The sequence below is a fragment of the Salmo trutta genome, chromosome 14 (assembly GCF_901001165.1).
Source record: "Salmo trutta chromosome 14, fSalTru1.1, whole genome shotgun sequence".
Taxonomy (NCBI): domain Eukaryota; kingdom Metazoa; phylum Chordata; class Actinopteri; order Salmoniformes; family Salmonidae; genus Salmo; species Salmo trutta.
In genome coordinates this window covers 13,040,155-13,054,039 of record NC_042970.1, presented here as the reverse complement: position 1 = coordinate 13,054,039, position 13,885 = coordinate 13,040,155, and the positions used below count along the sequence as shown (strand labels likewise).

The window sequence follows — 13,885 nt, the reverse complement described above, 5'->3', positions numbered from 1 at the left end:
CTGGTCAATTTCAGAAAATATGATATAACATAAACATGCTGTTGACGAGTAGGCTATGGTGTAATGGAATGTTTTGCGTTGTGTGGTAGGTTTTGTAGGTGTCATAACCAACCATAAAATAACTACCGTTGTAGGTTTTGACACTCTTATGTAGGTGTCATAACCAACCATAAAATAACTACCGTGGTAGGTTTTGACACTCTTATGTAGGTGTCATAACCAACCATAAAATAACTACCGTTGTAGGTTTTGACACTCTTATGTAGGTGTCATAACCAACCATAAAATAACTACCGTGGTAGGTTTTGACACTCTTATGTAGGTGTCATAACCAACCATAAAATAACTACCGTGGTAGGTTTTGACACTCTTATGTAGGTGTCATAACCAGCCATAAAATAACTACCGTGGTAGGTTTTGACACTCTTATGTAGGTGTCATAACCAGCCATAAAATAACGCAATATATGTCACAACAGGTTAAAATATATGTGTCATGACAAGTTATGTCAGCTGTTATGACATATTATGACATGGTTATTGTGACCGTTTCATAATGTGTTATTATGCTGGGTGTCAGGTAGTGTTACCGGTTTTTCATTATTTTTATCCGGCATTAATGCGTAAACCTAAGCTTTAGGACTTACCTGTATGTTAAAACTTAATTTTTCAATAAATAAATGTTCAAGCGAAAAATGGGAACTGTACAGCGCATTTTCTATATTTGCTGGTTAGGGTCGGGCATCAGATTATACCATTATCACATATATTCAGGCGGTTGCGGAAGGTTATTATCAATTGCGAGTGAACAAACAACTGACCCCCACATCCCTAATGTTTGTCAAATACAACTAAAAGCTTTCTGCCATTAACAAGGTTACATAGTCTAATTTCTTTTAGCTTTCTCACAGGAGATCCAAAAACATTTAAATAGGATAGAAACAGAACTCATTTTACCAAATGGACATGCTGATAAAATAAAAGCATTCAATGTCTTTTTGTTTGACATTATTAGCATACATAACCTGGATCTACAACAGTGTGGGCCAACAATATTAACACCCAATAGAATTCATTCAAAATATACACCAACTCACTGGAACAGTTCACACGTGTTCTCTGAGACCTCACACAGGACACTGGAAAAAAGCTTGAACATTCAGACTTAAGGTTGGACATTAAAAGAAGGACAGTACAGTGCTTCATAAAATGTAGCTGCCTCCTGACAGAATATTAATGACAAAAGTTCTTCAGAATGTTGGTCAAGTTGAAATCAGCTCTTTTCCAACAAAAGGTGCAGGGTATGCTTGTAGCAGAGCAACACTATGCTGATGGGCAAAGTAAAGGAACACAACATACAGTTTGTTAAAGTAGAATATGCAGCTGTGGTAGGAATAGGTTGCTTGGGCTTGTCTATACAAAGATACACATTTTAGACATTTATCGAGTAATGAAATGTATGATGCATACAGTAGGTGCAAGTCCCAACAACAGTTATGTAAAACTCAATGACTGAAGTTAAGATTACTGACCTAAATACAACTTTACAAGCAGATAACGTACGACTACAATAGTTCTGTACACAAAATTAACCCTTAAACTGAGGTTACAAGACATTGAATAAATAATGTTAAAAACAGCACACATAGGAGTTTGTATACAGCAATGCTCCTCAGCCATCACATTCCTGCTTCAAAGAGGAAGACGTTACATGAACATGGAACGCTAGCAGTGTTAGAGGATGCGAAAAATGGGGAATGTCTCAAAGTAGTTCCAAATGCTGAGCCACGTTGTGCTTAGAGAGGAGGAGTGCAGTGAGAGGCCAGTTATTCAGGTCACAGAGATGCCAGAGGAGAGAGAGGGGGTCTGGTCTAACTGCCTCTGTCCAGGGGATGGGGAAATCCCTGTGAACATTTGAGTGTGTGATATCACACCCGCACCACTAAATTGACCCCTGGACTTGAATGTTTGTGTTAAAAAAGGCTCCCCTGTCCTCCATCCCAGATGTGATGTACCCTCCTTGTTCAGGCATTGTGATTATGAAGAGCTGGTGAGTCGGTATAAAGCCTACAGGGTGGGAGGGGTAAGGCTGGAGCTACTGGGTCTTTCTAGATCACCTCCCTGTTGTTCCGAATTGCACAGCAGAGGACCATACTGAAGATCATACCAATGACCTGAGGAGAGAACAGAAAACTATAGTAGACTATAAGCTTGTAATACAGTTATGCAGATTTCTTGTAATATGTTGTAAATAATTATATAACGAGCTACCATATGTAACATAATGTAATTTGTGCCCGAGTGTCAGTAAGATTCTTACCATTACTCCTGCAACACCAATCCCCACATATCCGATAATGTAGAGCTTTTCATTGAAAAAGTCCATTATTGCATTCAGACAGTTCTGGAAACACACATAGCATAATGTCACTTACAATACTTTTATTCACTTTTTCCTAATAAGAGAACATTAGGGATTATATATATATATATATATATATATATCCCTAATCTCTGAAACCCATGATCTAAGCACAGCTATAGGTACTACTGTACTATAACTAGACTATACAACTAGATATTAATAATCTAATTTGAAATTAGGCAAAATAGATAACAGCGGCTTAAAGTAATGGCTATCAGACAGTACAGGAGACAAGAAGTGGAACTACGGTAAAACAATGTTGTTTTCAATGGTGTTATACTGCCACCTAGAGGAATGTATGATACTGCAGCAGGAGAGCACAAATAGTTGTTTTTACCTTTAGGTCTTCATCACCATGAAGACACAGAGACGGGTTAGGTACGGAGTCACCACAGCAATTCAGCTACAAATGATAATAAAACAGAATATAACAAATAAATATGGCATATCAAAACATAGAAATGGACAACATTGACAATGTGACATGATCAAGAAGTACTTAATGAGCGCATAAAGAAAACTGTAGTTTAACTCACAACAGTGTGGTAAATTGCTGCTATTGCCGTCCGGTTGGAATTCTCAGAACCTTCTGAAATAGATTCACTGTAGAACTTTTGAACATCTTCAATGATCTAAAACATAGATTAAGGATGAATTAAAATTAGTCAGAGATTGCAGTATCAATAATCTGTCTTTCATTCAAGTTTAATTTCAGAACATTGATTGGAGTGGATATACCTTGTCTTTGCTCATGAATCCAAACACACCTGCAGCAACCTCTGCACCAACGATTACAATAAGGCAGGCAAAGAACTGCAAAACAGAGAGGGCAGTGACATATTAAACCAATAAGGCCTGAGGGGGTGTGGTATATCGCCAATATACCACGACTAAGGGCTGTTCTAAAGCACAATGCAACGTGGAGTGCCTGGATACAGCCCTTAGCCGTGGTATATTGGCCATATACCACAAACCCCATAGGTGCCTTATTGACATTATAAACTGGTTACCAACATAACTAAAGCAGTAGAAAGAAATGTTGTCATAGCCATGGTAAACCATCTGATATTTTTATTTTACCTTTATTTAACTAGGCAAGTCAGTTAAGAGCAAATTCAAATTTTCAATGACGGCCTAGGAACAGTGGGTTAACTGCCTTGTTCAGGGGCAGAACGACAGATTTGTACCTTGTCAGCTCGGGGATTCGAACTTGCAACCTTTCGGTTACTAGTCCAACACTCTAATATACCACGGCTGTCAGCCAATCAGCATTCAGGGCTCGAACCACCCAGTTCATTTTAATGCATAGCCTACCATAGAGTATCCTGTACATATGGCCAGGAGTTTTCCCAGATCAGGACATCCGGTTAGTAAAAACTCTGGGCCTGCTGACAGTATACTCATCAGAGAAGCCCACTGGGCACACACTGGTGGAATCAATGTTGTTTTCACTGCAATTATGTTGAACCAACGTGGAATAGACATTGAATTGACGTCTGTGCCCAGTGGGAGGCTTGTGTTGACTCAAAATGGTTGGGTAGAGCTACGTTAAAATTGCATTCCACTGAACAGAGACAGGTGCCTAAGGTAAAACTCCCACCAATTACCCACCGACGCAAGGAGACACTGTGACTCCTTCACAGCTCCACAGCAACCAAAGAATCCCACCAGCGTCATGCCCCCACCTGCACCAATCAGTATGTACACGGCTGAGGAGAGATAGACAGAGAGTGAGCTGGGGGGGGGGGGGAATATCCCATATATAACACAGCTAACATGTTAACATTCTGAAGTGTCAGATGTGGAAAATACAGGAGCTGAAAGGAGATGCAAAATCCTGACAGTTGTGAAAAGTGTCAATAAAACAAGGTACTTTTCTACTTCAAAGTGCCTCTCGGTTGATTTGAATATATTTTGCATACCCTGAATATCTTGGTGTCGCTAAGGTAATCCAACACACATCTTTGCTGAACTTGCAGCAGTACATTTCTCTACAATGTCTCTCATCAACACAACACTCATTTTCAGAGGCATGTGGATGTCGTTAGCTGCTCCACCCCTGCTTGAGCAACATTACCCCTCTCAACACAAGGAGTAGGAAAGATAATAATCTCGCCTCACTACCAGCCCTGTGATGTCCCCCCCCCTCACTACCAGCCCTGTGATGTCCCCCCCTCACTACCAGCCCTGTGATGCCCCCCTCCCTCACTCACTCACTACCAGCCCTGTGATGCCCCCCCTCCCTCACTCACTCACTACCAGCCCTGTGATGTCCCCCCCTCACTAAAAGCCCTGTGATGTCCCCCTCACTACCAGCCCTATGATGTCCCCCCCCTCACTACCAGCCCTATGATGTCCCCCTCACTACCAGCCCTGTGATGCCCCCCCACACTCACTACCAGCCCTGTAATGTCCCCCCCTCCCTCACTACCAGCCCTGTAATGTCCCCCCCTCCCTCACTACCAGCCCTGTAATGTCCCCCCCTCCCTGACTACCAGCCCTGTAATGTCCCCCCTCCCTGACTACCAGCCCTGCAATGTCCCCCCCTCCCTGACTACCAGCCCTGCAATGTCCCCCCCTCCCTGACTACCAGCCCTGTAATGTCCCCCCCTCCCTGGCTACCAGCCCTGTAATGTCCCCCCCTCCCTGGCTACCAGCCCTGTAATGTCCCCCCCTCCCTGACTACCAGCCCTGTAATGTCCCCCCCTCCCTGACTACCAGCCCTGTAATGTCCCCCTTTCCCTGACTACCAGCCCTGTAATGTCCCCCCCTCCCTGACTACCAGCCCTGTAATGTCCCCCCCTCCCTGACTACCAGCCCTGTAATGTCCCCCCCTCCCTGACTACCAGCCCTGTAATGTCCCCCCCTCCCTGACTACCAGCCCTGTAATGTCCCCCCCTCCCTGACTACCAGCCCTGTAATGTCCCCCCCTCCCTGACTACCAGCCCTGTAATGTCCCCCCCTCCCTGACTACCAGCCCTGTAATGTCCCCCCCTCCCTGACTACCAGCCCTGTAATGTCCCCCCCTCCCTGACTACCAGCCCTGTGATGTCCCCCCCTCCCTGACTACCAGCCCTGTGATGTCCCCCCCCTCACTACCAGCCCTGTGATGTCCCCCCCCTCACTACCAGCCCTGTGATGTCCCCCCCCCTCACTACCAGCCCTGTGATGTCCCCCCTTCACTACCAGCCCTGTGATGTCCCCCCCTCACTACCAGCCCTGTGATGTCCCCCCCTCACTACCAGCCCTGTGAGGTCCCCCCCCTCACTACCAGCCCTGTGCTGTCCCCCCCCCCCTCACTACCAGTCATGTGGTGGCCTCCCTCACTACCAGCCCTGTGGTGCCCCCCCATACCCCTCACTATCAGCCCTGTGTTGCCCTCCTACACCTCTCACTACCAGCCCTTTGATAGGGTAGTAATGGTAAACCAGGGCAGTCCCCATGCTTCATGTTCAGGGCTTAATCAACGACACAGGCAGGACCTGCTATGGCTGCCTAATTAAATCACATTGGGGCCGTGGTGCACCAAGGTTGTTTTCGTTGCTTAAGAACAATAGACAGGAGGTGTGGCGAAGCGGTCCGCTGTGGCTGCGCTGTGGTTGGGGGAGGAAACTGGGAACAAGAGGGCTGACTGAGCTCAAAGCTGATCTCCTGCTTAGCAATGGAAAACACCATAAGACAAGACAGGTGCCTTGCTTTACACAAACAAAGCTAGCGACATTGATAAGAGAGACCTTCCCAACACATGTACAGCACTCATCCTTATCAATATCTGCCATATCTAAGCATTTGCACTTTGTGTTGGCCCAGCATTGGTGGAGGTTAGCAATGGGCAATGCAAATCTTTGAGAGTTCAGTGTGCAAATCTACCGTGGCTGCTCCCCATAGGCTTGTCTCAGCTTAGACAGACACAGAAGTGACAGAATGGAAAGTGAATCATCCGTAGAGAATGCTGCCATCTTGCCACTCTATGGTATCTCTGTCTGTTCAGTCTAGTCCGGTCTTGTCGGGACAGCTCCAATAAGGCCTTTCGCTCTCCTATGGTTCTTATACAGCCCAAGATAATATGCGTCTTGTGTTGCCAAGGCAATATGATAAAAGCATGATCAATCGTAGTGATTTTTTGTTGTTGTTGCAATGTCTCCACATTAAATATGAAATTAAATGGATAAGAACACAAGGTTATGCATGTATTGTTGGCTACAACCAATACACTCTTAGAAGAAAATAAAGTGCTATCTAGAACCTAAAAGGGTTCTTCGGCTGTCTCCCTAAGAGAACGTTTTTTTTGGTTCCAGGTAGAAGCCAAAAGGGTTCTGTTCTACCTGGAACCAAAGAGGGTGTACCTATGGGGATGGCTAAGAACCCTTTTGGAATCCTTTTTTCTAAGAGTGTATTACCAAACTCAGAAGTCACTATGTTGGGTAAGAAGCTTTCTTTGTGCCACATGCTTTGTTTGGATGCCCAGGCAAGCGCTGGTATGACATTTGCATTGAAAGCCAAAATTAACTTGATAGTGTTATCATAACCAGATACACTGCATACATCATCCCAAAGCTTGGGCATCTATCCAGATCTTCTTTTATTGCATTTAACTGGGATTGAATCAAGAAGCTGACACCAGATGTCAATATCACAATGTGCAATGAATGACGCAATGTTTGATGATATCATGACTTTCTGGCTGATGGGAGTGGCGGTCGCTAGGAGACTGTAGCCTCAGAGCACCCTGAGGGCAGCAGCCAACTGGGTGAAGGCATGGTGAAGAGCTGATGAAGTGAAGTCACCATTTTAGGTCATGCTCTAAATGGGAGTAACAAGAATAGACTGCATTCTACTGATTTCCATGGTGGAGACCCATTGAGAGAGATGCTATTATATGGAACACTGAACTGAAGTGTACTTAATGCTGAACGTTGAGAGGCATGGTGTGAATGTTATTGTTATCGTTTTCATATAATTGAACGCTCAGGAAAATGCCCCTCCAAGCACTTTCTCTTCAAAGAGCTCATGTGGGAAATATGTTTGTCGTTGCAAGAATAAACCTGTTATTATGCCCTAAAAGGGGATGATGACCCACAGGCAATTGAGTGCTGACTCTCTAATAGAATAAGCCATCAAAAAGGTCATTTACAACATGAACAATGTCTACACTGTATTTCTGATCAATTTGATGTTATTTTAATGGACAAAAAATAGCTTTTCTTTAAAAACAAGGACATTTCTAAGTGACCCCAAACTTTTGAACGGTAGTATGTGTGCCATTCAGAGAGTGAATGGGCAAGACAAACGATTTAAGTGCCTTTGAACGGGGTATGTTAGTAGCTGCCAGGCGTACTGATTTGAGTGTGTCAAGAATCACAACGCTGCTGGGTTTTTCACACAACAGTTTCCTGTGTGTATCAAGAATGGTCCACCAGCCAACTTGACAACTGTGGGAAGCATTGGAGTCAACATGGGCCAGCATCCCTGTGAAACACTTGACACCTTGTAGAGTCCATGCCCGACGAACTGAGGCTGTTCTGAGGGCAAAAGGGGGTGCATCTTTATAACAGGAAGGTGTTCTTAATGTTTTGTACACTCTGTGTATGTTCCTATGAGAGGAACAGGTTGATGGGAAATGCTTCAACAAACACAAAGATAGCCACCCATTAAATACTGTACTTCAAACGTATTCCTACCCTAGTGAACATTGTAGGTAGCTGGGCTGTGTTCCGTACAAGGAAATGTGAGGACATGTTCTCAAAACCTTTTTTGAAACAGAGGAGATGTTAGCATTTTGCTATGGTTATGTTGTGCCATACTAAACACGAGACTGGTAACTAATTCCAATAGAACAGTTTGGAGGGTGTTCAGCTGGTCTGGGCTCCTGGTCTCACTGGGAACTGGACTCACCTATGAAGAAGGTCTCAGGGGCTTCCTCTCCAGTCAGGAGCTGGACTGTCTCTGGGTCAAATCTAAGCCATAACCCCACTGCCAACACAAATGAGCCACACAGCTGGGGTGCAGAAAAGGAGAGGTCAAGCATAAACATACACCAATATTCACTGTATAACATTAATGGAAATAAAGAAATACATGTATTAATTAATCATCAACATTGTTATACAGATATTCACTGTTTAACAGTGCAACACATTGACAATCAATTAACCCATTCTGCACAATATTGTATACATTCTTTGTTTTTATGTCATCATGAACCTTAACCTTTATTAAAGCATGATGTTGCATACTAGAGATGAGATACAGACTGACTGGTGTCTATTAATAATAACATTGTCTAGAGTTGACCTTGAGAACAGATCAGGACACTGCACAGCACTGATCCCCATGACAGCCTTACCAGATACAAGGTGGAATTCCATCCATGTGCTGCCTGGCCTTACATAGAGGCTGAGCAGATACTCTTGAGCGGACTCTTCAATAAAACATTTTACTCAGAAAAAAAACTACTTTCAAAATGGCTGTTTTCATTAAAAGGAACAGCCAGTACGAAAATAATTGACTTCACAACCAACCATAGCCCTTGTGTGTCCTATTAAAAATCCATACACCATAAACAGTTGTTTTCAACCATTACTGCACATAGTAGAAATGCAATGGTATTATGTTGTAATAAAAAAGTAACACATGCTAACTAGTCCGCTTTTAACCTCTGGGGCCTTTGGCCTTCCGAGCACCAGACGCTGACCTAAGGTCAGTGTTACATTTTAAACCCCTAATGTGGATGGATAAGCAGAGGGATAGGCAGAGGGTAAACTAATCCTAAATCTGTGCCTACAGCTAAAACCTAGACAGGGCAGCCCGTGGTGTCTCAGCCTCAAGCTGTGTCCACTACCACCCCGCCCTCTTTGGCTTTCTCCTCACCACTACGACCCTGCCCTCATTGGCTCAGCTCACAACGCTGCTGCTTTTGTCTCTTAACTAGGCACAAAGGGCTGCTGTCTGACGAAGTGACACCACTCTGGGGACGGCCAATTGTCTTACAGTGGGCAGAGAGCTCTAGATCGCAAAGTCGGGAACAGAGATACTCTAATATCCATAATATTACGTATACCATCAAGAACAATGTATTTGTATTTCAGTTTCAGAAATGTGACACATTGGTCAAAAAAGGTACTTTTAGAAAACAATATGAAAACAGGTTAAAAACTTCATATATGAAGATATCTCTTAGCAATGTGACAATTGTTAGATAATATCTGACAGCATTGTTCCCTTATTCTTCGGGTAAAAGGCCTAAAAGTCTATTAGCATATTGGCCTGGAAACCCGACGTTTCCGGCAGAAATTAGCGTTTGAATCAGGCAAGTTTCCTCTCATAACCTCTACAAGCCAGAATGTTGAATAAAATAATATTTTAACGTACTTTACAGGTTGTCCATACAGTTGGTCCTTTTGGCCAGTAAGAATGTGAGACAATATATCCTACATTTTTTAAAGCGCTGGCAATGCGTTCAGATTTCTATCACCTGCAGCATGCACAGAACCATGTAAACACGTGCATGAGCTCGTCAAGTATGCATGCGTCTTGTTCATGTATTTTTATCTTGTGTGCCCACTTCAGGTGGTATAAATCTGAACACACTACCAGTGTGTCAATGTAATTATACTTTCCTCTGGATATACTCTCACATTCCCACCGCCAAAAGGACCAACCGCACAGACAACCGGTAAAGTATGTTAAAATATAATTGTATTCAACATTCTGTCTTGTAGAGGTTGTGAGAGAACATTTGCCTGATTCAAACGCTAATTTCTTCCCTAGAATTCAATGCAATTCAACGTTGGGTTTCCAGGCAATAAGCAAATGTAAACTTGATATTCCAAGAATGAGCAGAATCTGTTCTAAAATAACAACAACCTTCTTTAAGATGTGACCAAAACAGACCCCCCCCTTCAGACAAAACTCATCACAACGCCAAATTGTTCATGGGAGGGGGATCGGAAATGTGGTGAGCCATCATAGCCATAGAATTAGGAATTAGAAAACTAGAATGGATATTAACCTTCTTATGATGGCCTAAATGTCTGACATTTTAGTCAGGGAGTTGGTCAACCATGGTTTGCCAGTGTTGAGATAAAAGAATGTAAAATTTGATTTTAGATTTTTCTGTTATATTATTGACTGTATGTTTGTTTATGTGTAACAACTCTGTGTTGTTGTTTTTGTCACACTGCTTTACTTTATCTTGGCCAGGTTGCAGTTGTAAATGATAACTTGTTCTCAACTACCTGTTTAAATAAAGGTGAAATAAAAAAAATAATGCATTTTAAGAATTTATCTGCACTGTATGTTTGATAGCTAGCCAGCTTTAGAGGAATGATTCCATAAATGTTTCAAATTCACTGCTAATAATCTGATTCGATATTCACCCACGCACACAAATTGAGGAAAACAAACATTTTTTTGCCATTGACCCCCAGTGTAAAAGAGCCAACTTCATAGCAAATTTTCTGTTATACAGAAATAGCAAAATGTGCCGAAAAGCTGCTGTTCAACCAGGTCCAAAATCCCAACCTGCGGTTCACAATACTCCTACATAGGGAAATTGTTTAGTATACTACATGTGTTACTCCACTCACTACTTGTAGTTGAATAGTCCATTTGCTTGTGTTGATGGTCTTGGCTAGCTTAATGATCTGGTCGGTAGCTGGCTAACACTCACTCACGTGGCTGCTAGCACCGTCATGAAAAGGGGCATGAGGGAAGCCCTATCATATTACGTTTAAGTAGTGAGAATGCCTGAGAGCAGGCAATGTTGAAAAGTTATCTTTAGGCATGTTGGACTTTTCTTGAATGTAGTTTTGTAATTGACTAAAACAAGCAAATTGTGTTTGAAAAAGGTCATGTTTTTGGTGTGAGCCAATGGGGTAACCAAGGTAAGCACTGGTTGTTTCCCCACTGGCTGGTAGGGCCGCGACGTTCTATCTAATACCGACTGGGAGTACAGTGGTTGTTCCTCCTGCGTCGTACTGCAGCACAGCTTGCGGGCTGCCGCAGAATTCTATGGCACGTTATTTTAGTGTCAGCCATTGTTGCCATTAATGCTAGTTAGTGCTAGTTTGACCACCAGAGGGCATCTTTAAGAAGCATTTGACTGTTTTTTAATATTGTTGAACTAGAGAATTTAAAACCTTTTTTTGTAAGAACATAGTATATGGGATTGATTAAGAAGTTTATGCCAACATTCCATTCAAACAATACAGTCCATCCACAGCCAGACACGGGAGGAAATCAGTTGATGATAGGACTTAGACAAGTTGTAAATGCAACAAGTACTGATATTGTATTATATAATAGCACTCACAGCTTTCCAATGAAACAAAACATGGAGACATGTATGGTCTGTTTACATATTTTAGGCTATTTATCGGAAAATTGGTATAAAACCCGTGGAAACTATATTTTAATTAATATTTTAGGTTGACAATAATTCTATTACACAATTTCTGATATATCACATGCCTTACTTTTATTTTCCTACATAGGAAAGATTATGCATCTTCTGCCATTCATTCCAATTAGACAGGTTTGGATGTCTCCCTGACCAACATGGATGCCATTTCCACCCCATTCTGAAACGGTTAGGTTTTATGACATACCCCATCTAGTTATTTAATAGAATCTATATTATCATAGATAGCTTTGTTGGAAATGTAGAAACAAACTGCAGTTCTGCAACAAATGCATAGGCCTATGCTATGTTTGACTCACATCAGGGAATAACAGTGTCTACAGCAACATAGTGAGACTGTATAAAGCCTCGTTATTGTTATGTCACTTTCTTTTATATATATATATATATATATATATTTTTTTTACTTTAGTTTATTTACAAAATATTTTCTCAACTCTTTCTTGAACTTCATTGTTGGTTAATGGCTTGTTAAGTAAGCATTTCACGGTAAAGTCTACACCTGTTGTATTCGGCGCATGTGACAAATACGATTTGAACACTTAATTTGAACATACTTTTTGCAGACATATAATAGTTGTTAACATAGTTAATTCACGCATTTTGTTGACATTATACATGAAATTCAGATGGTACAATGTGCCACCTCATGGTTAAAGAAGGATAAGACTACTATTGGTAACAACATACGTGGAAAAAAGAAACGAGTTATATTGATAACTCTGATAAAAATCAGATAACATTGCAGAGACAGACTTAAAACGAAATGAAGTTTCCCTCCAGACCTACATAAGAATAGAAATGAATCGGCTTCAACCAACGCGAGAGATTCACTTGCTGCAAAATGCATCCGCAATTTATAAGGAGTCACTATACATCACGATCAATTATGCACACATGCAACCTAAGTTATGATTGAATAACTGTATATTAAATTGACCGATAGTAGGACCAACACTTACCCATAATATGAAGTTGAAAACGAAAAGGACATATTTCACGCATTTCATCCCACCTTGCACTTCACTCATGATTCCAGAGTTGAAAAAAAATCCTAGATCCTAATAAAAGATCAAGAAAACAGTGAGACTTTGTTCAAAATGTGGGTTGGAAATAACTGGACATCAACCATACAACCCGCGCTGCAATCTCAAAATGATTGCAGGAGCCAAAGATTTTTAAGGAAACCAAGATAGACCACGCTAGCGATATCCTATTGGCGCGTTCTGGTTTACACCTGCATATTTCCGTTAGGGAACGCCTACTCTGTGAAGTGCGCGTGTGCATTAACTCAATTCGCCCTTGCACTCCTTCTAAACAGCGCGAATTTTACAAGACTTTTGCAAAGGGTGTAGTCTACAAAACTTAGTCCGTTCCGTTCATAACAGATTCTAGTTTTGGGAACAGTAATTGTATTGAGATCAAATGTTTAATTGATGAGAAGATTTGCAAAATGTCGTCCAAAATCCATGTCGTTCCATCTTCTCCCACAGCCCACCAGTGGGCTTCCCCTCACTACCGTAGTGATGGAACTGCACACCGGATGCTTCACATTTATACATCCAGTGAAATATCTGTCTCATTGTTACAGCTGTAGAGGAATTTTACACTAGTTGTCGGACCGCCCATTTTCTGTCATTGGCTCGTGAGTGTAGAGATTAATCAGGTAGCTGGGTTAGTTGACAACGTCACGAAAACGATATGAACACTTTAATGGGGTAAAAATCTCTTGTTGTGATTATAGATGACCAGATAGCTAGCTGTCAACAATGACACGAAACTGCCATGTGGGGAATCGTAAGTGACTCATCTCAGCTAGTTTCATCTTGTTCTTTATACAATGTCTTGTTTTGAGGTGTTTTGACTGATTTTATGTCAATGCTAATATGGAAAAAATTCTGTAGCTAGCTACCAACAACTGCAAGCTGTATTTGAGCGACAACAAGTGCTTATTGTGTAAATGTATATGTGTTTTCAATTAACATTGGAGAAAAAATATGGTTTATGTTTTGTCAACAATCTAAACCGGTTTTGTTGCTA

General features: G+C 41.9%; 1 protein-coding gene across 1 annotated transcript; it reads right to left on the bottom strand.

Annotated features, from left to right (window-relative positions):
* Window positions 1-699: 699 nt before the first annotated feature.
* LOC115207428 (CD9 antigen) lies at window positions 700-13,089 on the bottom strand. The gene is made up of 8 exons (XM_029774498.1): window positions 12,808-13,089; window positions 8,320-8,422; window positions 4,036-4,133; window positions 3,163-3,237; window positions 2,961-3,056; window positions 2,762-2,827; window positions 2,320-2,403; window positions 700-2,173 (listed from the first exon to the last, which is right to left on the bottom strand). The coding sequence occupies exons 1-8, from the start codon at window positions 12,874-12,876 to the stop codon at window positions 2,108-2,110; spliced, it is 657 nt and encodes a 218-aa protein (XP_029630358.1). The 5' UTR covers window positions 12,877-13,089; the 3' UTR covers window positions 700-2,107.
* Window positions 13,090-13,885: the final 796 nt, after the last annotated feature.